Below are 26,202 nucleotides of genomic sequence, written 5' to 3'. Positions count from 1 at the left end.
ATAAAAATGGTGTCCCAAATTGTTTATATGAGAATATTAGATTCGTGTGATAAAGATGAAAGTATTAATGCAATTCCATCATTAAGAATATTCTTCATTGAAGATAATGATGGTGGACAAAATATTTTTATATGTAAACTTACTATGAGTATCATTTATATATTTTTATCATTTTATTATACTCGTATATACTCTCGCGCTGTTTGTACAACGTCTATTTTCTGTAGCTGAATTAGTTGTACATTAGTGCTTGCATTGCTTGTACTAACTCAAGAGTATCAATCATGAAACTTTATCCCTAGGATGAAAAATGAAAGGTGAAAACTTTAACCATTGAAGTTAATGGAGAAATTTTTCATTTTTCACTTTTCATCCTAGGAAAAAAGTTTCATGATACCCAGATAGGTCCAGATAGATCCAGTAGTCTGTTTTCTGTTCCTGCACTAGACTGTACTAGACTTAAAACTTTCTCGCTTTCGACAAATATCATTATTATCAAACATGTATTTTTTTCATTTAAGTTCCAAAAGTGTACACTAGTTCAGCCACAGAAAACAAACCTATGACCTGATGAACTAGTGCATTGAGTTCTGTAGAACAAAAGACAGCGTCGCTGACATCATTTTGGAAACAGAAAACGCTTTAGTATACACTTTTTGAATTAGTGTAACCACTGCAACCAGTGCAGGAATAGAAAACAAATCTTTAATTCGTTAAAATATAATGAATATTGTTCGCAATAAAAGAACATCAGAATTAATTTATTGTATATTTGCTAGCTGCTTGCTAAAAACCTTTAATATGCAATATTGCTTTCTCGTAATAAATAATTATCACAATACAGAAAATAAAATAATTCCATCATATTTTTTCGATAGTATTGCTTCGATACCTATGAAAAATTACGAAAAAAAATACATATGTTGCATTTTATCTTCCATTTTTCTAAATTCGCAGTGATAATAAAGTACTTGCAGCATTCCGCGTACGGAATATAAAGAACAGTATGATTCACTCTTTGATTTCATCCTTATCATTTAATTTCTCCGCTCTTCGACGCGCTTTTTCTAAAATTTGCTTGAGTTCTGACGATCGGGCGGTTTTATACTTAAAAAAAAAATCGAAAAGTATTATAAATATATTGTAGAGTTTTTTTTTTTTTAAGTATACTTACTTCACACTCGTTTTTCGCTAAAGTTAATTGGCCATTGAGCCTACTTCCCTCGGACAATCCACATAATTGCTCCAATCGCCGTCGTGATAAATTGAACAATTCTGTGCCGTTCGTATTTTCCAACTGTTTGCAAATTCTGCAATAAATAAAATATACTTGTATTGAATGGTGAATAAATTACTTAGTTCTGTTATTTATATTTATGATTATATGCACTTTTGCGAGAATCCTTTGGCTTCTAACCAAGTTTGAACTTGTTGAGGAGTCGAATGTTGATTCAACCAAATTTCTTGTGTATTATTATTAATAGAAGAATTTGCTTTCTTCTCTCGAAATATTCCGAGAACGAACTTAAGCTCCTTTTGAACTTCTTCCTGACTGGAGAGACCTTTTGAAAATATGTGCCACAAATACATCCAATAAATGATGATTGCTAATTATAAAAACTTTTATTTATTTATATAGTTATTTTTATATAGTTCATCCTGTTATAAATAAAGTCTGGTTTTAACAAATATAAAAGTGATTATTAAAATAAATTAATTTTTTATTAATATCTGAAGCTATATACTTACCATTGAAGAAGTGATTATTTTTAAATGTTCCCATTTTATTAAGCATAAAAGTTGACGGTAAAGATTTTTGGGGTTGAAGTAATGAGATAGATCCTATTGGTGTTGACGGCGGCGGTAGTGGAAGTGGTGGAGGCATCGGAGGTACCGTCGATGAGTTTAATGCCGGTGTAGATGATACTGGTGTTGATTTTACTGAAGATAATACGGGTGCAGATTTCAATACAGATAGTGTTGGCGCTGATTTCGATGTGGATAATGTTGGTGCTGATTCCGGTTCAGGTAGGATTGGCGTCGATTTCGATGTAAATAGTTCTGTTGGTGGTAATGTTGCAATCGGTGTGATAGTAGGCGGTATAATTAGCTTGCCGGGTATTATATCTAGTATTATATCGTGAGGTGGCGAGTGCACTTCCACGATGCTTTGTTGCGTATTAAATTTTCCGATCGACTGAGAGATGCTCTCAATGGAAGATGTACTAGATCTATTGCTATTACTGATGGTTCCGTTGTATGCACTAATGTCGTCTGTAAAACAATTTGCAAAATTAATTTGCATTAATTATCCTTGAAAGAGATGAGAAATTATTTATCGCATAAGTATTTGATTTATTCATTGATAAATCATAATGCATGCCATATGGACAAGCTATTATAAAATACGTGAAAAGGCTATAACTTACCCCAAAGCTTTCACATAAATTACACAGAATCTTAAGTGTACTGGACGAACACTAAGCATATATATATTTTAAGCGCTAATAATAATATATCTTAAATTCTACGGTACGAAATTTAATTTCTACTAATTCTCAAGATAATAAATCACCGTTCATCATGTATGTGCATGTCTATTACACAAGTTGTGAATTGTTTAACACTACACTAAACAATGCGTCTTTGCGAATAAAACAATTTATAATTATATCTAACAATCGTTACGATTCGCAGGAAACAAGAGGAATGATGGGGACAACGACGATAATCTCGCATAAGTATGTTTTATTAATAATAAGTGATGTGCACATAAAAAATTACAGTATACTGAAATACTGACGGATCGCATTCCCGGCCCATGGACACACACATCATAAATGTTAAAATAATACATGAATCGATCGCGGAAAAAAGATAGGAGATAGCACGTAATCGTTTACGTTTTTTATCTTTACATATCGTAATTCTTACGAAAAATATGTCGCGTCTAGATTACCATATTGTAAAGAGCGTTTTATACGATTACGATACAACATCACAATCTAACAATAAATAAAGGAATATGAAGAGAATGTATCTGTAACAGAGAAAGAATAACAAGAGCTTGTACTGCTTGTCCACGTTTATTATATTGCTTATTTGACTTCTTTTGGTCGACTAGTTATTATCTCTGTTTAAGTCAACATATTGATGTGGCTTTAAATATATGACAATAAATAATGCAAGTTGCAATAAAAATAATAATAGCATCAATTCTGTATTTTATGCTTGTACCTTTTCTGTTTTTCTTCGAGTAGTGAATAAGATTTAGAGACGTATCGAGAGAAGCTAAGATCCTGAGTTACTTAACGAAATTAATATCAATTATATGAAGGCCAATTAGATCTCATTCGTTAATTTCTCTTATTTCTCATATTTTTAAACTTTATGAAAATTTATCATATATATGTATATCTTTTTTCTCTCAATCTTTTTACAGCTTCCTTTTCCCTCGTATTCCCTTCAGTCGTTTGTACAAGCTTATTTACATCAATACATACATAATACATGCGACAATGACACGTACAAGCAGGATCGGCAAAAAGATTTGCTACGTCAATAAAAGCTGTTGATAAAACAAAGATGAAAGAGACAACATATTATAATATTAGAAAAGCCACATTTTCCTTTTCTGCATATTCTCCCAGATAATGTAATTCTTATCAAGAGCTTTTATCGAAGTCATAGAATTTTTTCTCGCGATGAAGCCCCAGTATAAGAACAAAGGACAAACACAGTTATAATTTCAACGGAAATATACATATATCTAATGTAGATATTATATCGTCCCGACTAATTTAACCGTTTACATATACGCATGATACTTACAATTAGATTATTTCATACTCCGTATAACTTGCATTGCTTTAGTAAGTACTTTTTAACAGAAGAAAATATCCGATCTTAGCGGGAATTAACACCCGATATCGTAACATTTTCATATATAAAGTAATAAGTATAATAATATATCGGTTTTTCTTTCTTTCGTTGTAAACTACATAGCTAAATTTGGTTAGTCGATAAATACAAAAGATAACATATAGTATATGCAGGGTTGGGTAGTAACTAGTTAAAACGTTAAAAGTTAAAAAAAAAGTTAAAAAGTTAATAACTTTTAACTTAACTTAGTTAATTTTAAGTGCATTAAATTTTAACTTAACTAAGTAACTTTTAAACGTTAACTTTTTAACTTTTTTTTAAGTTAAACAATTTTTTTATCTCTTTTAAATATCTTAGAAAAATAATAAGAAATAATAAGACTAAGGGCGTATATTCATAATCTTTCATATTTTAAGACCATCTTAAGTAATTTCTTAAGATGCTAATACAGTCCTCTGATTGATTTATACGGTTATGCCTTATGCCATAAGCTTTAGTCCGGATCTACAATAGGTGTTTTAAGCCTTAAATTATAAGAAATTGACCAATTACAGTCAAATATTCTTCTCACATTCGATTGTAATTAGTTAATTTCTTATGACTTAAGACTTATTAAAAAGTAATCACTGATCTTGTATCTTCTCTATATGTTGGCTGTTTTTTTAAAGTTATATAACTTATATAAATAGTTATATTGTTATATGTTATATACTTATATCACATGTGAATAAAAAAATTAAAAATTTAATTTACTTAATAATCTATATTGTAGTTATTTAATCTCATTTTTAAGAAAAATTAGGACATTTTGATCTAAAAAATAATTTTTTTCAAAATTAACTTTTTTTTTAACTTAAGTTAATTCAATATTGACTTAACTTACGTTAAGTTAATTTTTTATTCCTTCAACTTTTAACTTAACTTTATTAATTTTGTAAAGCCATTAGCTTTAACTTTATTCAGTTAAAAAAAACATTAACTTACCCAACCCTGAGTATATGTGACGATACAATTGATTATCAAAAATATAACATTAGAAACTAGTTGGTAACTTTCAACCACGTTAAATGCTGGACGATTATCAAATGCTGGTCATTATCGATTTTTTTTATTTAATCAAACGTGAGATTCGTACAATTCAATACTTTTATATGTGGTTGATAGTCACTGCTACCCGATAGCTAATAGATCTCATTATGAAGAGAACGGCTTATTAATTAATTTCATACTAAACGTGGTCCCAAAATCTTCACTTTTATTTAAAGTGTCCAACAATACGTCACATTGCGTCGGGAAATTAGTTCCCCTCGATATCTTTGCACCATTGCACTTTCGTTTCTGATTGCCATTAATTAATGTCTGTATCTGTGACAACGCTACATCTGTGATAATGATAAAGGAAAATCAACAAAATAATCAATATGAGAAAAAAATTTCTTATAAATATATAGTCACATAAAATGAATTATTCATTTATGTATTTAGAACTTTCTTTTTCATATTTATTAACCTTTTCAATAATGACTGTGCAATGTGTTGCAACATTGTATGTAGGTATGCAAGACAGAGACAGACTAATGCAAAGATACGAGAACAATATACTCATATGTAAAAAACAAACAAAATTTACTGGTGTCACTCTATGAATGATTAATATATCAAAACAATTGCGAAAAACTTAGAATATTACGTCTTCATTGCAATCGTTTGAATGGCTCACACAGTCTACGCTCACATATGTACATATTCAAAAGAAAATCATCAGATATTAAATACAATGTCCCTTCACAAGTGTGCTAATTGAAGTACTAATTGGACGATGATCTAACGATTAATTATGCTACAGTCCGTCTATAGCTAGACTAACGTGATGCACGTACTCTTATTTTTTATGTTATATTAGCTTTGTTGGATTAATATATTGACTTTAATGTCGCGATAATGTCAAGACAGCGTTTCTTTCGATTTTGGAAGACATTCGTTATTGATAAAAAAAAATCTTATTTAAAATATAATAAAAGAGGCGATAAAAAAATCTGAAATTTATAGCTTGATACTTTTCCTAATTATCAGAAATTGCTCAAATTCGATTAAAAATAACAGGCATTCGAGCTGGATGACTTAAAAATACCGAAATTCACCTTTTTTCCCCAGTCTTTCCTTTCTCACCCAATCAGCAGGCGCTGGCGGTGGAATCGCATGTGTTCGATGAGTGGCTTCCGGACCTGGACTAGTGCTGGTTCTTTCAATCTCCGAATCCTTTAACATGTAATCAAATCTATTACACATTAAATACGTGAAATTTATAATTAATTTAATAACCTACACTACACCAATACTCTCAATTCTTAATCATATGTCTTCAGGGAATGAATATAAAGCTGTCTTTTGCAATGTATAAAGCACGCGGTACATTCCAATGTAAGCTCGTAATAATTTGATTAAAATGCAACGTCAAAACATTAAAGTTTCCGACTCGTCACTGCAGTCATATTGCAGTTATATACATATAGTGTTGCCTAATTATACTATCATATTACATAATACATAACAATCCAACATAATTGTGTTCCTACTTTTGCATGCAACTATCTACAAACATATTCACATCTCTTGTACTGTCTATAATTTTTAACGATAAATTTTATTCGAAAATGTGTTCACATCTCTTTAATACCTCTCACCTCATAATTATAGCCGTGCCCCTGTCTTGGATATCTACTGGTGTATAGAGGATTGTTAAAGACATCATTGTCAGTAGAATGAGTAGTGGGATTGTGCGGCGTAACGATAGTGTGTGGCACGTGAGCGACTTGCCCTCGGGAGTTCCTCGCTTTCCACCATTTTCTGCTATCGTCAAGAATCTCCAGATATTCGCCTCTGACAACCGTGAGCTCCTTGTCATTGTTCGCCGTTCGTGGATAAGTGACTTGCACGATTTTAGCGTGGCGTGCTACCAATTCATCCAACCAAGCCTCTTGCGCTCTCTCTATACCAGCGACTGTTCTGGGAGCTCTTTCGATCGAGTCGACGGATATGTCACTATGCGCCCTGGTCTGATCAGCTCTTTCCTCACGACCATACAATTCTGAGCTCGGCCCATAATTCCTATCAAAGTATTCGTTTCCACCACGTTCCTCTCGGCTCTCGTATTCTAGATAATCGCTGCTATAATGCGATTCATCCACGTCGCGGTGATTGTAATAAGAATCATTCTGTTGTTCTGGTAACTCATCCCTCTTTTGTTTATCCGCGTTCAATAAGGACGTTAAATGATCGTGATCCCTATCTTCGGGAATAGGATATTCTGGTGACCAGCCGTCCATAAAGATCGGATTGTATGGCGGTACATGTACTTTCCATTGATCACGCGGTATCAACCACGTGTCACCCAGTGAATGCCACAACTCGGTCTCTTTGCTGGTGACGCAATTTATCAGCAGATTGACCGCTTCTCGCGTGAGAAGCGGCGACATCACTTTACTAGGTAAATTCGGATCGTAATTAGTATCGTGAGAGGCGTCCACGATGAGCGCGAGCGGCGTGAAGAGGAAATGTACAAGTTCTGGCGCATTGGGATCGTGGATATGCGCCTTGAGCTTGGCTAGAAGATTGAACGAAAGCTTAAACTTCTGAAAGATATCAATGAACTCCATCTCGGGCGGTGGCTTTGCTCTCATCGTGAGCATACCATCGCCGAGATTTCTCTTCTTTGACTTCCGATTACGTCGTCGGCGCTCTAACTCCCGAGACGCGGCAGCTGCATGCTGCAGACGCGCTATGAACTTTTCGATGTCGTCAAAGCAGTGATTCAGGATCGTCACGTCACGCTCATATTTCTCCGACGACGTCGATGATACCTCGTCATTGTTCTCCTCTCGCGACATATCATTTTGCCCATCTGCTATTTAAATTTACACACAGATGTATTCAATATACTAATGTTACATAATATTATTATATTCTGTTCAAGAACCTTTTAGAAGAGAATTATACTAAACTTCAATTATATGAACTTCAATTATACTAAATAAAATAAAGCTTCAATTGTATTAAATGGAGCACAAACATCATTATTGCGCAAGTTTTCATAAATTTTCTACTTGTATTCACAATTGTATTTCAAATTAATGATAAAAATTTGTCTAAACATGCATGATTTCCGATAGAAAATATTACTTTGTTACAACTGCGTACTCACCATTCGCCGCATTGAAAGCAGACACCTGTTCCCTGACGTTAACGCCGTTCAAGGGTGGTTCCGGGGGTGGTAAGGCAGGTGGTGGTGGAATGTGTCCTCTAGGACCCCGGGGCGAGCCACCCGTGACCAGTTTTCCCATTTGCAGCATTTTGAGGTCCTCGACGAGATCCTGTGCCGACACACTTTGACATTGAAATATGTGCATCTCCGCTCGCTGGTTGGAACCACTATCGTCAGCCACCGTGAATACTAAAATGTTGTTGTACATTTCCATAGGATCTCTCGACGTAAATGCCGTTGGTTCCTGTATCAAGGAAGCAGGGAATCGTTCCATAATGGCCTGAAATTTACAATTATATATTATTAGATAAAATTATCGTTAATATAGATACGTAGTAATTTTGAACACGTATACAATCTATAATATTTTCTTGATAGATTTAACATGATAGATCGACACATTGATATTTATATAAATCATGCCCGACCATATCGAACAATTAATTTCGTTTATAATGTCATGTTTATTATAGCCTCAAAGATAGTAGGTTTTTTTATATTGAAACTTGAAAATGTGATAAAATATAAGCATCGCAATGTTTCACAGACATGTTTTCTGGGTGCTCCGTGTATTTACGATAGAACATGATTACAGCTGTGTAAAAAAAAAAATAAAAATTACCCCTGTTTCGTTGTCCATGATGAGGACCCAGTTTCGCTCAAGACGGAGCTGCATTTTTTGACTCCAGATGCCATTACTTTTCTCCAACTGTAAGAGGCGGCGCATACCATCCGCCGGATAAACAATACCGGTTTCCTTCGTGACGGTGAACGTGGCCAAGTGCTCCATCATATATGTCGGCTCCGAGCTGCTGGCGCGACCACCAGAAGTGCTCGACGGTCCACTGGAGCCGCCATCTGAAATGCGAGATTCGTCTTTAATAGTTAATTTATAAAATTCTCCTTTCGATATTCTTCCGCTTCTCTATTCTTAATCCTTAAAAACTCTGGCTACCCCGTTTCTTTTTTCCAATGCTTTTCCAATGCTTTTTTTCATGCTCATAACTTAATTTTTTATTAATAAAGATACATTCATTTACTTGGTACTATTATGTTCCTTAAAGTCTGCCGTTTCGATTGAAAAATAATGTTAAGCAGTATGTTCATTTTTATGAAAGTTATAAGCAATCGAATTGTTGGGTAGGGTATGTCATACCCAATGTCGATTTTTGTATGTCGATTCCATAGTGTGGCGTTCAAGGGTTAATAATCTTATAATACAAAGTGTTATGTAAATTTTTGTTTAATTCTTTAAAATCAATTTGTATAATCTCATAAATTTGTTCAATCGTATTAGCCTTTATTTCTAAAACAGTGCACAATAACGTTTAAATTTGCTTAATTTGTTCATATTCTCTTTCAGTTTCGTCGAGTTTATATGTATAGCTTTATTTTCTGCGAGAGATTTGTGATAATCAGATGAAATTGCCACACAAACGGTACATTAGCGAATGATAATTTATTCCGAAATGTAATTAGCTTTTTAATTCCACGATACAATCCAAACGAGCAGGTTGCTCACCTTTGTTGTAAGCGGGACTGTGACCACTGTTATAGTACGGCATGGTAACCAGGATGTGCCGCGCTGATTATAACTGAAACAGAAGAGCCAAAGTTCCCATTATGAAACACATCGATAAAAGACGTTTTGAATTATATGTCAGGTAATAATTCGTCACGGGCGAGTAAGGACGTATATACGAAAATCTTAATTGGCCTTTACGTTCGCGAAGGTCCGTTTAACTTATGCGTGCCCAGTTTCGTCGTCTTTTCATTTCGACTCGTGCAATTTATTAGTCATAAGGATATATTGTTGTGTTGCCAGGCGTAGAGTAGCCGGGTTCAATAACTTAATGACAGCAACGTCGATACTTGCACGTTGCACGTCGCCATATATCCGGCTATCGGGTCAGCAGTGCCATACTTGGTACTCAAGAAAGCCAGCAGAAAGTTATAGTACCCCTTTTTGCCCCTCGCTAAAGTGAAATTCCAATGAGTTTAATTCCAATGAGTTTGCCAGACATGTTTAGAATTTTTTTGCGTGCGGCGCCTCCTCTCCTTAGTAGCTACTCTTCCCGATTTACTAAACTTTATTTTCGAAGGTGAAACTTTACATTCATAGAACTAATCGTTCACCTCATTTGGACACTTCGCTGCCATTTAACTCGCGTGTAAGTAATTTCGTCCACTTTTCACTTCCTTCTATACCTGTTTCGTAGTTGCATTAAATGCAATTTTTATGCACGACGTGTTTTAAGATTTTGCAAATATCACATTCTTTAATGTAACATTTTGCGTAATATGTTATTTCATTTTTTTTTGTTGGAAATAATCTACGTACACCTATAATTTAATTATCCCAGTTAAAGTCAAATTTCATAGAGAGAGAGAGAGAGAGAGAGAGAGAGAGAGAGAGAGAGAGAGATAGCTTACTCAAATATTTTTATTAATTGCTTTATTAAATATTTTTGTAATTATTTTTTGTATACGAGCATTAAAATATTCAGAAAAATCTAATTAAAACGAAAATAATTGCTGTAAATGTAGCTTAAGTACATTTAAGGAAGGAGATAACTCGCTGAAATTTTGCATATGTAATTTTGAAGTCATAAAACGGTGTTGTAGCAATATTTTTCTTCTTTATTTTCTAACGGAAAGATTTATCGCGTCGCGTGTAAATTTATGCGTCACAGAATATACACGCTCATCGATAGATCATTGATAGAAGAGAAACTGAGATGACGATTAATTTTTGCATAACTATGTGCGAAGAATGTGAAATTCTGAATTTGTTCCAAGAGAAATTCCTCATCATTCTCCTCTAATGTTAACCGTGCAACCGCGTGCAAGCAACTTAAAAAATACTCGAAAAATTCAGAGAAGGATGTGAGTAATATATAAATCAATAAATCCATGAATGTATTAGGTGTTGGAATTAATTCGTAGCGTTTTACAAGTGATGGGAAGTACTTTCATTAATGTATTTTTTAATGCTCATGTGAAATAAATAACATTCTTTCATTAAAAAACGCTACGAATTAATTCCAACACCTAATATTAATTACGACATAAGTCTGTATACAATAATAATGCATGCAAAATATAATAATGATGTCTTTTGCCGTAGATTTTGTCTAAATCAAGGTTTTTGCACGCTATTCTATTATACGCAATGCGAGTCTCATGATATTATGTAGGGCATAGGGGGTGTAAATATTTCTTGAATGAGTTCCGTAAATACATTCAGTAACTGTGAATTGTCAATCACATTTGCGTAACTGCATGACGATTGATCGTTGAGTCTTTCGTAATGATAAGTCATATTAACGAGTTTACGTAAATGCATACCCATTGGTGAAAAAATTATGCGTTTCCTGCGATTATGCAGCAGCTCACTTCATATACAAAGAAATCTCCAGAGTCACAAACATTATTACAAATACGAGGCATTTATAAAACTTTCGAAGTTTCTTGAAAAATAAATTGCAGAGATATTGCAGATATAGAAGGCAAATAAAAGTAATCTATTTACAATTGAAATCAAATATCAGCAATTGTGATTACTTATATGTATGAACAATTGTGATTACTTTGCAACAACATTTTACACAAGTGGTAATATTTTAAGAACAACGAGAAATCTATCGAAATTTTTTCTTCAAATTTCTCTGTTACTTGTATGAATCTCTATTGGAGGACAAATATTTCTCGACTCATTACATTGTGTGTTTAATTGTTTAGTTGGCTGCGCCCTTCCCCTCCCCCCCCCCCCCGTTTATAGTTTCGAAAGTGCAAACAAGCGCTTCCAACTACGAGCAGTCAGGCATTTCGCTTAGAAATTCTTGCTTGCGATTCTAATGATTCGGCAGCTAAATCGGCAGCTAAATATAAATCCATTCGGTGTAAAGGAATTAATAATAAGGAGATTCCTCCTCTTAAACGATAAGTAATTTCGATTCGCTTTCACCGACGTCAGCAGGTTGCTTGAAGACAATTTTGTAATTTACAATGGAATAAGATACCGTGAGAACGCAAAGAAAGCATTGTTGTGTGACAAGCACGCTAATCGGTTGTCATTTTACATAATGACAAATATAAGTAATGCTTAATATTAGGATTAGGCTATTCTCTACAAATAAGGCGGTGTTAATTACGTAAAGTATAATTAAACAATTACGTTAAAAATTATTAAAAATGTTTTATACAAATAACGAATAATATATAAATTAATAGATTTATGACAAACGGTCTCCAGTTTATATACGTTACATAAATTATGTATGTTATATAATTTATGTTTTAATATCGATATAAAAAAGGATAAACGTATATAAAGTATACACAAACGTAAACACACACATAGATATAGATTTATAATCAAAGTGAAGATATAAATTAATAATCAAAACGCGCTTACGCATTTTGATTATTTCGAGTATTTTGAATTTGATTGATTATTCTATATTCGATTTAACACCCAGCGAGTCGAGATAAATTATCGCGACATTTTATACATTTTTTTTTTAACAAGGTGAGAAAGAAAAAGAGAGAAAAATAAATGTCACTTTTAGTAACTGGTCTATTTTGTCATTTCATTAAAAGTATATATGATTTTACGTGTCAGCGAATTTAGGTCACAGAATTATATCGCGCACAAATTGATAGTATTGCGTAACTATAACGATACGATAAATTGATGATAGCATATTCGTCATCGTATATCAGTGCAAGGAATGTAAATTATGTTTCCATGTAACAAAAAAAAGTATTTTTCTTAAATTATGCTATCTTGATTGCAGTTATCTGACATTTATCGGCATTAATGAGAAAAAATTGGCATGCTCGTTCGATTCGGCTATAATATTAATAATTATGTATAAAGGACCTCAAATTTTATACATTATAATCGCTTCCTACATTACGCTATATATTGCACTTCCTTTCTATAGATTCTTCGGTCAATTTAGTGCCAACTTATTTTTAGCGCGAAAGTTTAATATAACACACCGTCTATTTAACTTTTTCTTCACTAATTGTAAGATTTTTATAAGATTTTTTTTTAAGTGATTTTTCTGAAAACTAAAAATTCCATCCTATTTTGATCCATATACACTTTTATATATTTAATCATATATTTTAAGATACTTCCTTATTTCTAGTTTAAGTTTAAAAAAAGAGTGACATTAATCTAGCGGAACACGAATTGTAAAAATAAGGAAACGGGGGGAAACGCACAATAAAATTATGGACCGTATATAAAACGTTAAATATAACTATTTCGCCAGCGAGTTCTCACGCACCGAAGGTAACTACGACTCGACGTGAAAGAATTCCTGTTTGCAACGTGGTTCTAATGCTAGCCTATCTCGACGGAGGCCTAACACATAGCAGTCATGGCAAAAAGGGAAGGGAAAAGGAAAGAAGGTGAGTGGGCTTCGGTGTATGCCTCTCCAAGAGACTCAAGTTATCAATGCGTTTCGATCCTGCAATGTTGGGAATTCCTCATCGGCGCTCTGAATTCTAGATTTTCCTCGACTTTATATACAATAAATACACATAAATGTATAGATATAGCAATATATACCTAATATATAAAATAAATATATACCTAATATATAAAATAAATGTCATACATTTTCTCCTAGTGTTGTACTTTAATTATAAAATATTTCTTATACCTCCAACCTCCAAATAAAGATGCATTTCACTACGTTAAAGTTGATAGTAAAGATTTAATAGTTCTTCCAATCTCGAGAAAAACGAATACGAATCGATGTAACTATGCAAATGTCATAATCTCGATAAATAAAATACACATCTAAGATACTTATCACTTTGTAAAATTTTATAAAAATTGGAGTATGTAAATTTTGTATTAGCGCGGAATGATAATATGTGAAAAAAAAACGTTTTATATTAAAGTTCTCATTGAGAATACAATTTTATATCGCGGAAGAGGTGCACTTATCGTTGGATGTCTAAAGTATGGGAAAAAAAGAAAGGGCACGAGTAATATTATTAATAATATGTATCATATTACGACATCGTAACTTTGCGACAAGTCTCAAACATAATGATTTACGGACACACCTTACCTACAGAAAAATTTAATCATGGAATGCGTCGTAATATCGTAATATCGTATTTGAAGCCTTAAATATATTTGATATCTACGATTTAACCTTGGAACTAATAAATTTTTCATTTAATCGTTATTGTACGAGCAGACAAACATATTATCGATCAATTCAAATTTTATCGCCTCTCTCTCTCTCTCTCCCTCTCATCGCTGAAAATAAAATATCTTGATAACTCATAAAATTTTTCACGCAATGTTATGTTTTTACTCATTTACACCAACTCTTTTCACGTACAAAGCGGAAAACTCTAAACCGTAATTTTCGCCCATGCCAATGGGTTAACAACCTTGAACATGCTCGAGATGTTCCACGCACTGGCGACGGAAGGGAATGCGAGCAAGTATTTTGTTGCTCGTGTGCGCGAGCGGGAGCGTGATGATAAATCGAGATGATGCACATTTTACGATGCACTTCATATTCCACCGTACACGGACATTCCGTTAACGAAGGCATAAATTCCGTATTTTCTGCGGTATTGATACTGAATACAAAATCCGACAGATCTGACATGAGACGCAGTGCGGCGCGGCATTATACGACGCGACGTCGTCAAAAGCTTAAATTAAACGACGATTAAGGCGACACGATCAATCTAAGAAAAATGCATCCTTATCCTTTCTTACTCCATTACGCGTTTACATTTTTATTTAACGGAACTTAATTCGGTAATTATCTGAGAAATAGAGAAAAATAGGCTCACAAACATCGCGTTACAATAAACGAGTTTACTCAAGTAAACTCTGCAAATTCTAGATAAGTTCAATTCTAAAAAAGATATCAAATAATTTTATTATTTATTAATTCTGTCTCTACCAAAGAAAAGAGTTTTTGAATTTTATTTCTATTTCTCAGATATATATAGATACATTATAATCATACCGAGGTCGTTACCTCGTACATGTCGCATTATGTCTTTTATGGAATTGAGGTTTATCGAAGTCACGGCATACCTCAAGACTCTGGAAACGCAGCACGATGTTGTAATTACGTTTGGATGCACATGCATGAATTGTACGTGCAATTCATTGCGCATTCGAGAAAACGTAATTTCGGAAGAATGTCTCGATTATCATCTGCTTCTATCATTCCCTTACTTCTGTTCCTTCTACGCATTCAATAAATTAACGATGAATTAAAAAAAATAGCTCAAAACGAAAATAGTGTTAAAAATTATATTTCTTTTTACTGTCATTCTATTCAAACGGTTTCACGCTACGTTCTTGTAAATGTTATTAACTATCAATGCTTCTCTCTGTTTTTCTTTTATTATTCTATGTAAATTATAATATTGTCTGCATATGCAATGTTGTAGTGCAATCACAATAATTATTAAAATGTAATATTGGCAAAATCTGTTCATAAATATATAAAAATCGATGTAAAGTCCATCTTTTTACATACCTATATAATTATTGTAAAAAATTAATCTCGCCGAGATTATAATATCTTTATTTTTAATCCGCGTTGCGTTCCAATCTTTTCTTTACATCAATTTATCCTGCAGCAATTTCATTTATGCGCAACTGGAACTCCCGTACAATCGAGTAATATTATCACACTGGTGATTTTTATTTTTTGTATAATACTGGGACATGGCCATGCGGCAATTTTACAGGCCAGTAGGCATGTATGCAAATCTCAGAAAACGTGGAAAAGACTGCATTAACACCGGTACATGCAGTTGTAACTGTTCACGCGACAACATGCGACAAATATCACATGTTGTCACAGCATTCCATCAACGTCGATATATCGTTGATGAATATTTATGATTTTTATCAAAGAGGATCTAATTCTCTTTGTTTTTTATGTCATCATTGATAAGTCATCTTGATAACTCTTAATGACATTTCGTTAGATGTGCGAAAACTCGTGTAAACTTTTCTACATACATATAATTATCATTTTTTAACATAGTTACTATTGCGAATATTACGGTATAAATAGAAAGCAATGTGTGTGAATATTATGCCATCCTCCTTCAATGTTCCGCAATTATTATTACTTAATGGATGTTCAAGATATGTTAACTTTACATATAGGACGCATGTGGGATGCACATGCAAATCATAGAAAGCGTGGAAAATTTTCATCGGTACAATTCATACACAGTCAATTACAATCACTTGTAAAAACAAGACGATATATTGTGCCAAGATTCATTATAATCGATTATCGTTAATTTACATTTGATTAAACATGTGTTCAACATTCTAGGAGTTTAATCCTGTTTTCATAACCCTGTTTTCCTTCGAAAAAAAAAAATATATATATATATATATATATATATATCTTTTGATAAAATCATGTCGACTTGGTGGAAGGATGACCTTGCGTAAACGATATTTTCACACGGAACTAAATGAAACTTTAGTCGTTCCACTCTCATACATGCGTAAGATTAGCACGCTGGCTGTGCCGGTAAGACACGTTGAAAGTAAATACATCACGGACGTGAGCGCCTATATGAGCGATGAAAAAGTAGAAAGAAAGTTATCAATATACACCTCGCATACGTATGGCGATCTGTTCGCGTCTTGTTGCGAACGAGTTTTGTAGTGAATGGATCGAATCGCAGCGCAACTAAACTTTTCACTTGACTGCTCGGTTCGCTGATTAATCGCTAAGGATCAATTCCATTCTTGCGCTCGATCATCTGTTTGTCGAACGAATCTAATTTGTACGGCATGGTACGTTTAATCTCATCGATTTGAGATTATTCGAAATAATTACAATATATACACACATACACACATATATATATATATATATCCCAAGATTAAAGTATTAATTTTAATTGTATATTTTACGTTAATTTTCGAGCTTAATTACAGAAAGGTGCGAGCCGGAGTTTAACGAACTTGTAGTAGAAATCTCTGGCAGTTCTATATGACTCTCCAGTTACTTTATCTAGAAAATAAAGAACCTAGTAATTTTACCTAGAAAATAAAGAAGTGATGTCATCACATCAACGTGAAAAGGATCACTCATTGACGGGCATAAATAATCCTTCGGAAATATGCTCATGTGGAATAGGCCCGTATGGCGAATGCATGTTTTCGAAATAGCAGAGCCCGCAGGCGGAAAAAAAGATGCGAAGAAAAGTCAGCGAGATTATAAAAAGCATTTGAAGCGATTTTCACAATGGCAACTCGTATTTGCGGTATCTCCTCTCTCTCTCTCTCTCTCTCGCAATTATGTCACCGCACAAACATAAAAAATTTAAAATTTGATAAACAATTCCACAAGGAATGCATTAATTGTATCGAATGCTGTACTTAGAGATTTTAGCGTTGTTTAAAAAATTGATTTAACTCAACTAGACGTTAATCGGAAAATAAATAATTACATTCTTATTTTCCGTTGTTCTAATAGATGTAAAAGTGAAAATACAAATATCGATATCAATTTCCGCGGCAATTCGCCAAGCTGCTCAGTAAACGAATATGTTTGCATGATTTATATAATGTGAAACGCATTAAAATTATCGAAATTTGCAAAAAGAAAGAGATATAAATTTATATGTATATATGTATACTATACATATTTATTACATTAATTTATTATACTAATTGTAGATATAAAAATGTCTGTAAAGAATGTGAAGAAACTAAAAAATGTCTGTAAAGAACCTAAAAAAATGTGAAGATTTTTCGATATCCGAGCAGATAATAAAAAATTACACCAATGAAAATTGATAAATATTCGTAATGTGTGTCACGGAATCACAGATGTACTAGGAGGTCAACAAACTACTGCTACGTGAAACTACATTTTCCATACGTATGCCAGAATAAGAAACCAGGGCGACATTAAAGGCAAATACACGCGAAATAAAGACAAGAATGTTTAGAAACTACTTTACATTACAATTTGACACGTTTAATCAAGGAAAGTAATATCAATAAAAAAATGGTATGGCCATTCTAATTTTCTGTTAGAATATCAGAAAAATGCCATTCTAAAACATGAATAAAATAACTAAATTTTTTTTTTTCCATCGAAAGGAATATTCAAATATTGTATTAGCTGACCATTTATCAGCGATATAAATTCAAGACAATACACAGCTCAAACTCTGTAAATCCTGCATTGACAGCATTCGAAAGAACAAGAATCGATCCATGCGTTATAGTCAATAATAAGCATTCATGATGTCACGACATCATTAATCTCACGTGGGAGATCACGTAGGCATTTCGTAGGCGTGAATTACAGGTGTCGTTCGACAGTGGGATGCTACAGACAATTTGGATAAGTTCGATTCAGTCGCTGTACGCCGCGCCGGCCGGCGTATTTTCTCCCAACACGACACAGAGGTTGAAATTTATCTTCCTTGCTTTTTGAGAGGTTTTTGTCTGATCTCGTCGACGACGACGACGACGACGACGTCGATGCGCGTGATGAACGAAACGCAAACAACGCATGCACGCGCATCTCCGCAGTAATATGACACACGTTTTCGCGTCTTCGAGATAAGAATTTCGCGAGAGAAGACTCGAGAACGATTATGCGCACCATTACCGATTAAAGACGAACAATACAGTCGTGCCGCGATAGGAATGCAGCTCGTAAATGTCACGGGCGGGGAGCCGAGACCTAACGGAGAACTTGGAGATGTTTATTGCTCTTCTCGCCTTACGAGACACGTCCCCGTCGTGGACTTAAACCTGCTCAATGAAAAGGCGCCGACATTACGTACGATTCTCGTGTGGCTTCGAGAGCTACGGACGCTGCAAAATAGTGCGAGATTCACAGATCTCTCTTTACGAGATGCTATGATTGCGTCTTGACAATGACTGTCTTTTAAGAAGACAGCCTTTACACGATTTATGTTGTATATTTTGAAAAAATGTAAAAAATAAAAAAAGGAAGGCTGTGACAAAAAGAAGGCTATATACACATACAATGGACAGGAGAGACGTTTAAACGTATAATTACTATATGTAACTTATCTTTATAAAATGCACATTCATACCGTATGATTACCGTGATTTATTTTTGTATATCCAAGTTTAATTTTAAATAAGAATTAAATTAAGATCGTATAATCAAGCTATACGTAGTTAGCTATTACTCATATATAACTGTTATTTATAGATAATATTGTACATATATATATACATACGAGTTCTGAAACTGCGATATTCGAATTTAATTAAAAGCTTACAGATCGCGGATAAGGGAGAAAGAAATTGCGCATTTTACAATCACGAGATAAACTAAAATGAGAATGATTAAAGGTCGGCAATCGGTGAATCAGATCATGATAATAGCCTGATAAGAATTAGCTTATCGACAACACAATTATTATAGTGACCGCGTGTCTAATATAAATAGCGTATGTCATTATTGTCCCTGTTGCGTTTGTGCCATTTACAAAAGAATAATCTTTACAATTGATATTTGAGATTGAAGAATACTTTCTCGTTAAAAGAGTATAATTTTTGCAAAAATTTCGTTTGCATTAATGAAAATTATAATTTTTGAAAGTTTTACAATTACAATAACTATTTCAATTGTCGATTTTACAGCCAAGCTTCTACCGATAATAGAAACTAATAGAAATTATATATATGGTTTTAACTGTTATACAAATGCGATATACATGTTCCTTTCAATATTTTAATGGAGATAGAGACTTGGAGAAATCAAGACGTGATCTGGATACAATGAATTATCCGACAATTAAGATTCCGCATCGTCCAATTAAGAACTTCAATCTTAAATAGTATTCTTTAATTTTTAATTAGTTAATTGTGCCTCATATAAACGGTTCTTTCGTTCGTTTTAATGTCACCGGAGAAACGTATCGATTACATTTTCGTGCAGTTACTACGAGCGCAGAATTATCTATCATTCCTACAGACGATCTTTAAATTATTTTCCCGAAATGTTATGAAATTGAAGAGAAAGATTAGATATATTCAAGTATGTAAAACAAGTCGTATGATTCACATTTATGATTCATACAATAGCATCGAGACAAATCGAGGCGAATTAGCTTTGTTATTTTTACATATATATTTGTACTCTACGTTCTACAATCTATACCAATACAAATTTCTTCTCTCCGTACCTCGAAACTAAAATTTTGATTAATAATTTGAAAAGCAATTTAAAGCTAACGAATTCTCTCGTCATTTTTAGCTTTGTTTAGACAATTACAATTTAACGTGAGATTAGCGAGTTTAAATATGCCACTAACGGGATAAATATCGAGAGATTTCTATTCTTTATTTCTTCAATATTATATATTTCCGGTTGTGCTAGAAATTCCGCATCAGTGAATTAAAAATGAAAAGGCAAAGCCGACATGCCAAGAGCGTTTATTAAATTCAGTTATTTTGTGTCCTTCCTCACTCGGTTTCGTTTCTACACGTCCTGTTGTGGTATTTCGTGGCGATGACACAATTCAGACATGTGACCCTTGGATTTTGTTGGTATACCTCTCCCATTGTGTAATAAGTATTCGAGTACTACGAATTTCACAATCATGTGATTTGGAGTGACGAGAATGCAGTACGTTAAGGGAGTGAGAGTATGGCATGTCCAACTTCCAAGTTGATTGCGTTATACATACGCCACAACGCAACGATAGGATAACAGAACTTATGCGCGATTTTTATCTGCCGTGCGTCGTCCTCTCGATAGTCTCGACTCTCGTCGGTCGCAGGCGACGTGAGCTGCGACGTAAATTAGGAGTAATCAGGAGTAGGCACGGCACGCAACTCAACGCAATGCAACGCAACGCAGCCATATACCTGATACATCTGATATACCTGATATATACCTACGCTACGGAAGACGGCAACAGGTGTGCGCGACCGGACGATTTGCGGCGTTGCAAGATACAACGGTGCTATTACGACTTACGACGGCGACGATCTCGTCTCGTCTCGTCTCGTCTCGTGTAATTTCCTGAGCATCGTGGGATTCGCGTCGAAGAGAACAAAATAGATGAGAGAAGACGCACGATCGTAGCTTAGCGCGACAAACGGGATCGCTTACCTTATTTACAAATTTTTCACAACGCACTGCACGCGCACGTACACCTTGAGAGACGGAAACAGGCAGAGAGCCGGGGAGAGGGAGGCACTCGATCCCGAGGCGACAGAAAACTAGCAGCGGAGCTACGTTCCGAACATGCTCGACCGCGAATACTCCGGCGACTAATCCGATGACCGATCGTAATCCCTGATCGACGCACCGTCGCTCACTCACCTGCTCCAGCCGCTCCAGTCGCTCCAGGTGCGCCGCAGGTAACGCGACGTGCCATTGGTTCAACGTTCAACGTTTACGAGACCGACATGGCGGTCGGACGTCGGACTCGTTCAAATCGGCAATCTTCGCCACGATGCTTCAGGATCGTACGATCTCTCGTATCTCGAATACTGCACGTCCAATTTCTCGTTATAAGTCTGCTACGTTTTCATCTCTTCAATTTTTATTTAGTTTTTTTTTTTATGAAAATGGAATAAACAGTATTTAATCGAATAACAGATATATCGATTTACACGTTAATCATGGCACAATCGTAGGCACTACAATCAAGTTGCACTGTATGCGCCATGAAAGACGAAGAAATCCGAAGACCGGTATCTCTTGAACCAATAGAACTACCTGTTATAAAGAGAGACTATAAAGAATGTGTAATTTGAGGAAAGGGAAACACCTGTTGAGAATGCAGTTTAATTGACCGGATTGGCTAAATGGCGGTCAATTTAACAATGCCGCGCGTACATAACAGATGCCATAACAACAAATCTTTTAATTATTTGTTCAATCAATAACAAATTATAGCATGTCATTATCACTTTGAGGGAAACGGCATTGCTATTGTGGGTCTAAGAAGAGTTTAGTAATCAACGTCGATCTCAAAAAAAAAAAAAAGAAAATTATCTCAATTTAAAATTTATAGGGATTTAAAAATTAAGAAATATTAACTCAATAAATTTGAAAATCTAAACGAATTGTAACAAGATTTTGTTACAATATCTAATTATCCATATTTGACTATTCATATAACTGGCAGTGGTACAAATATATTTTCATTTTTATACAAATAATTGTAGAAGCAAAAACATATGTTTGTACAAACAATTAAATTTACTGAATAAAAACAAGCATAATCGACTCGCATCGATTACTTTTTATTACTTTACCCACGAAAGAGAAAAGCAACAAATTTATGAAGAACTCCCAAATATTTTCATATACATATATTACTTTCGATACAATATTATTAATTCTTTTATTTCAGAATTAAAGAGATAAGATTAATTGATATTTTACAATAAAAACTAAGTGTCATTAATTGGAAATTCATCTATATATATATATATATATATATATATTCATGTATCATTTTCATACTCTTTGGGATTTTTGCGAGAAAGAGCATGATTCTTCTCATTCGCCCAATTCACGAGCAAATAGGAAAACATGAAAACTGTAACAAAAAGAATAATTTAAAATATTAAATTCTAAAATAAATGATTCATTAAATATGCAATTACTAAATATACTTACAAGGTGCAATCTTAAATACACTGCCTTGGAAGCGACGAATTAAATTTGGTACACCTTCGGATATTAATCCTTTGAAGGCTTTTTGCTCGTATGGACTTAGACGATAGTAGACGATGCCATTAAGTTTGTAAAGGTTTCCAAAATCTTTCCCCATGTTGACTAAAGTCTAAAAAATACATATTTATTACAACTTTAACACATACTTAATGAACATAACCAATTTCATATAATTGTAACGAATATACTTCACAACGTCTTTCAATATTCCAAATTTACATTTCGAGAGTTTTAATAAAACATAAGACACAATGTCAAAAACATAAAATAATTATGTAACTTTCTTATACTAACAGCAATATCCAAGAGAAGAAAAGAGAAGTGTCTCTGATCTCAATCGCCGTGATACCTCTATGATCGATTCTCTTCACATTCCACAGCACACTTTTGTAAGACATGCCATCTGATGGTTAAACAGAGTATTACGTTATACTGTTGCATGTTGATACAAAAGTCTAGTTGTTTTCTGTGTTAAATTAATGGCCACAGCACAAACTCTAGCATAACGCATAATGTATAGTGCATAAAATTAACCAATCAAAATTTTTCTTTTCCATAGAACGGGAGGAAAGGAAAGATTCTGGAGGACGATTCTGTATTTTCAAACAAGATGAAAATTACAAAAGTGAGCAAATTTACTAGATGTTGACCAATGAAATTATTAGTATTCTAGTAAATTCGCTCACTTTTGTAATTTTCACCTCGTTTCAAGATGCAAAATAGATCTCCTAATTAGTTGATTCGTTTATGCACTATATATTGGGTCATCTAAAAAATATGTTGACCATCAACACCATCTAGTGACAAAAAACCACGGATACTTTTTAGATGACCCAATATTATGCAAGAGACTGTGCTGCGGCCTTAAAAACGGAAACACAGTGGCCCATATTCAGAACGCGCTTTTATCGATAAAAATTCTCTGAAATTTTATAGTATGCGTGACGTAAATTATAGCGCGCTAATATCGTTGTAAGCACGTTCTGAATACGGGCCAGTGAAAAGCATAGACAATAGATTTGTTTTTTATTGCTGCACTTTCTGAACTAATAGTATACAGTGCAGTAAGTTGAAGTGAAACAAATATATATTCTTGTAAGGGCTTTCGGTAAGGGCCATTCCACAAAAATTATCCAATCATATTTCTTTCATAAAGCAAACGTAAAATACGATTGGATGATTTTTTTATGCGTATAATTATGTGGCTATGCAAGTTTGTGTGGAATGGTCCTAAAATTGCAAAGAAGGGAAGAACCCGCTGATGATCTTGTCCTTGACATATATTGTCAAGATCATCACCCTGAGTAACATCCAACAAGTTTTAGCCGTCACTCGTTATTCGTTAAAAAGTTATTAACAAAAAAGTTTTGAAAAAAATAACGTCTATTTCGGCTATATACAATATATTGGGTCATCTAAAAAGTATCCGCGGTACTTTATCACTAGATATAGACCATCAACATACATCTAGTGACAAAAAACCGCGGATACTTTTTAGATGACCCAATATAATATCGGAAACTATTCTAAACTAAATATCCACCTATTGCATTCCACCTCTCTCATTATCTAGTAACGAGCGACTTTCCACGCGACACAAATTCACTGCTTTAACAAAAAATTTAGGTAAATATGTAATTTAGGAGAGGATTAAGGTTAGGTTATTATATACCAATACCAATTGGGTGTATAATAACCTAACCTTAATATAATAACCTAATCCTAACCAAAACATGTATTATAAGCCATATAAAGTAAAGCAGGAAAGAATTTTCTGTTCTAAGAACAAAAATTATATAAAAAAATATATAAATCGTGCGTCCTCAAGCAGGGGGGGAGTTAAGGTGGGAGTCGCTTTGCGAAAGTTGTAAATTATACTTTAAAGCAGAAAATTTTTGTTTTATATGATAGAAAAGAAATATTGTATACATTATTTCTTAAACATTTTTTTGTTAATAACATTTTAACAAAGGACGAGCGACGGCTAAAATTTGTTGGAGGTTACTCAGGGTGACGACCTTGACAACATCAACAAGGTCAAGGTCGTTGGCAGGTGCTCTCCTTTTCTGCAGTTTTACCTTCGTTTCTCATTAGATAAGTCAACATAATTAAAGCGTAGGTAATATCAATGAAGTGTGCTACGATTTTGGGAAAGCACATTTAAGCTATTTCATGTATAAGAAAATATAGTAAGAAAATATATAAATAAATATTGTTCTTTCGTCACATTAAATGTCTATTTCTTATTTTGCGGTTATGAAAAAAACGCGTCATACGATACTAAGCGTCGTGGGATGTACAACGATGGCACGCATTTGAACGCATTTTCGTCGCACATATAGATCGTTGACAAAAATATGAAATCTACGACCTGCGTGACCTACGTCTCTTTCTCTCTCGTCAATCTAATATAAATTGACGCTGATCGACGCTGCGCACACGTAAAACAGTTGATTATCTCTTTCCCCGTGAGCGCGCAGCCTACGATATATTAAGTCGGTTCTACATCCCTGACAGCACAAAGTCGACTTTGAGTCGACTATAGCTTCTAGACGTCTGAAAAATGGACGTCCGTAGTCGATTTTAGACGACTTGGAGACGTTTCTAAGTCATATAATATCCCACTTTAAAGACGACTGTAAGCCGACTTTAAGTCACCATCTAGATTGTGGTCCGATTCATGCCCACAACGCTCATGAACAGCATTCATCCTTGTTCAACTATAGTTAAACACAAGGACAAAATGATTCCACATTTAAGCTTTGTAAACGTAAATCGCACTAGACATCCTAAAGTCGACATTGGAAGGACATCTGTACAAAATAGACTTACAGTCGGCTCTAAAGGCCTGATTTAACAAAGTCAACTTATAATCGACATATCGACGTTTGTGCTGTTAGGGATATTAGTTGCAAGCCGATCGTAAGTTTGTTGCGACAGCTAATATGAAGCGTTGATTTTAAAATGCAAGTTTCAGATTGGCTATCGCAATTTGCAATCGGCTTGCAACTAATCGCCTTTATGTAATCATTGTCGCGAAGCGAAAAATAACGCATCACGAATCACGAATCTTCTTTCTGATGCTCGCCACCCGCATAATCCGCGATTCGCGCAAGTTCCCGGGGTCACGTGACGCTCAGCAAGAATAGCGAGATTGCGTACTGAGATCTGTTCTTTCTAGCTCGACTAGCGTATGTACACTCGTTAAATTATTTAAAATGAAATAGATATACGTATAAAGTTTAGTGAAAAAACGAAAAGGTAAATTTGAATATAATCTAGTGCAACGAGAAAGGGGCTCCGCACAATAAAAGGTACAGGGAACCGAGA

At 34.1% G+C, this 26,202-nt stretch overlaps 3 protein-coding genes across 8 annotated transcripts in view; 1 reads left to right on the top strand and 2 right to left on the bottom strand.

Annotated features, from left to right (window-relative positions):
• CRMP (Collapsin Response Mediator Protein) overlaps positions 1–12,717 on the top strand; it is a 41,074-nt gene extending 28,357 nt beyond the window's left edge. For 2 of the 3 annotated variants that reach the window (XM_087416521.1, XM_087416519.1), the window contains one exon: positions 2,698–3,216. In XM_087416521.1, coding sequence (XP_087272647.1) covers positions 2,698–2,741 — 44 coding nt within the window. In that variant the 3' untranslated portion in view covers positions 2,742–3,216. Of the gene's footprint in view, positions 1–2,697; positions 3,217–8,832 lie in introns of those variants that run through there. The other variant, XM_087416522.1, reaches the window with a different exon arrangement.
• On the bottom strand, positions 941–21,606 carry LOC105145219 (epidermal growth factor receptor kinase substrate 8). 3 transcript variants are annotated; one of them, XM_087416515.1, is made up of 10 exons: positions 21,508–21,606; positions 9,666–9,738; positions 8,766–9,001; positions 8,084–8,423; positions 6,567–7,786; positions 6,024–6,141; positions 1,750–2,274; positions 1,391–1,562; positions 1,175–1,310; positions 941–1,107 (listed from the first exon to the last, which is right to left on the bottom strand). In XM_087416515.1, exons 2-10 carry the CDS (start codon positions 9,706–9,708, stop codon positions 1,012–1,014), a joined length of 2,886 nt encoding a protein of 961 aa, XP_087272641.1. In that variant the 5' UTR covers positions 9,709–9,738; positions 21,508–21,606; the 3' UTR covers positions 941–1,011. The 3 variants fall into 3 exon arrangements, with proteins under 3 accessions (XP_087272641.1, XP_087272640.1, XP_011052953.1); XM_087416514.1 differs by lacking the exon at positions 21,508–21,606 and adding an exon at positions 21,295–21,435; XM_011054651.2 differs by lacking the exon at positions 21,508–21,606 and adding an exon at positions 21,295–21,435 and having other exon boundaries at positions 6,567–7,783.
• Positions 21,607–22,490: 884 nt separating this feature from the next.
• On the bottom strand, positions 22,491–23,286 carry UQCR-Q (Ubiquinol-cytochrome c reductase ubiquinone-binding protein). Of its 2 annotated transcripts, none has more exons than XM_011054649.2 (3): positions 23,167–23,286; positions 22,816–22,981; positions 22,491–22,735 (listed from the first exon to the last, which is right to left on the bottom strand). In XM_011054649.2, the coding sequence occupies exons 2-3, from the start codon at positions 22,967–22,969 to the stop codon at positions 22,641–22,643; spliced, it is 249 nt and encodes an 82-aa protein (XP_011052951.1). In that variant the 5' UTR covers positions 22,970–22,981; positions 23,167–23,286; the 3' UTR covers positions 22,491–22,640. The 2 variants fall into 2 exon arrangements, with proteins under 2 accessions (XP_011052951.1, XP_011052952.1); XM_011054650.2 differs by having other exon boundaries at positions 23,061–23,179.
• Positions 23,287–26,202: the final 2,916 nt, after the last annotated feature.

The sequence above is a fragment of the Acromyrmex echinatior genome, unplaced genomic scaffold (assembly GCF_024713525.1).
Source record: "Acromyrmex echinatior isolate Ae372 unplaced genomic scaffold, ASM2471352v2 Scaffold27, whole genome shotgun sequence".
Taxonomy (NCBI): domain Eukaryota; kingdom Metazoa; phylum Arthropoda; class Insecta; order Hymenoptera; family Formicidae; genus Acromyrmex; species Acromyrmex echinatior.
Note: the sequence above shows the minus strand (reverse complement) of the source record. Positions and strands in the feature narration are given on the sequence as shown.

What these genes read in the sequence shown, in the direction of transcription:
- LOC105145219 (XM_087416515.1), bottom strand. Translation starts at nt 9,708, where the DNA reads ATGCCGTACTATAACAGTGGTCACAGTCCCGCTTACAACAAAG. An exon ending in GGCACGGCTATAATTATGAG is followed by an intron (nt 6,142 to 6,566) that starts GTGAGAGGTATT and finishes TACATGTTAAAG; the next exon opens with GATTCGGAGATTGAAAGAAC. An exon ending in AAATAATCACTTCTTCAATG is followed by an intron (nt 1,563 to 1,749) that starts GTAAGTATATAG and finishes TATTTTCAAAAG; the next exon opens with GTCTCTCCAGTCAGGAAGAA.
- UQCR-Q (XM_011054649.2), bottom strand. Translation starts at nt 22,969, where the DNA reads ATGGGGAAAGATTTTGGAAACCTTTACAAACTTAATGGCATCGTCTAC. An exon ending in TGTATTTAAGATTGCACCTT is followed by an intron (nt 22,736 to 22,815) that starts GTAAGTATATTT and finishes TTTTTGTTACAG; the next exon opens with TTTTCATGTTTTCCTATTTG.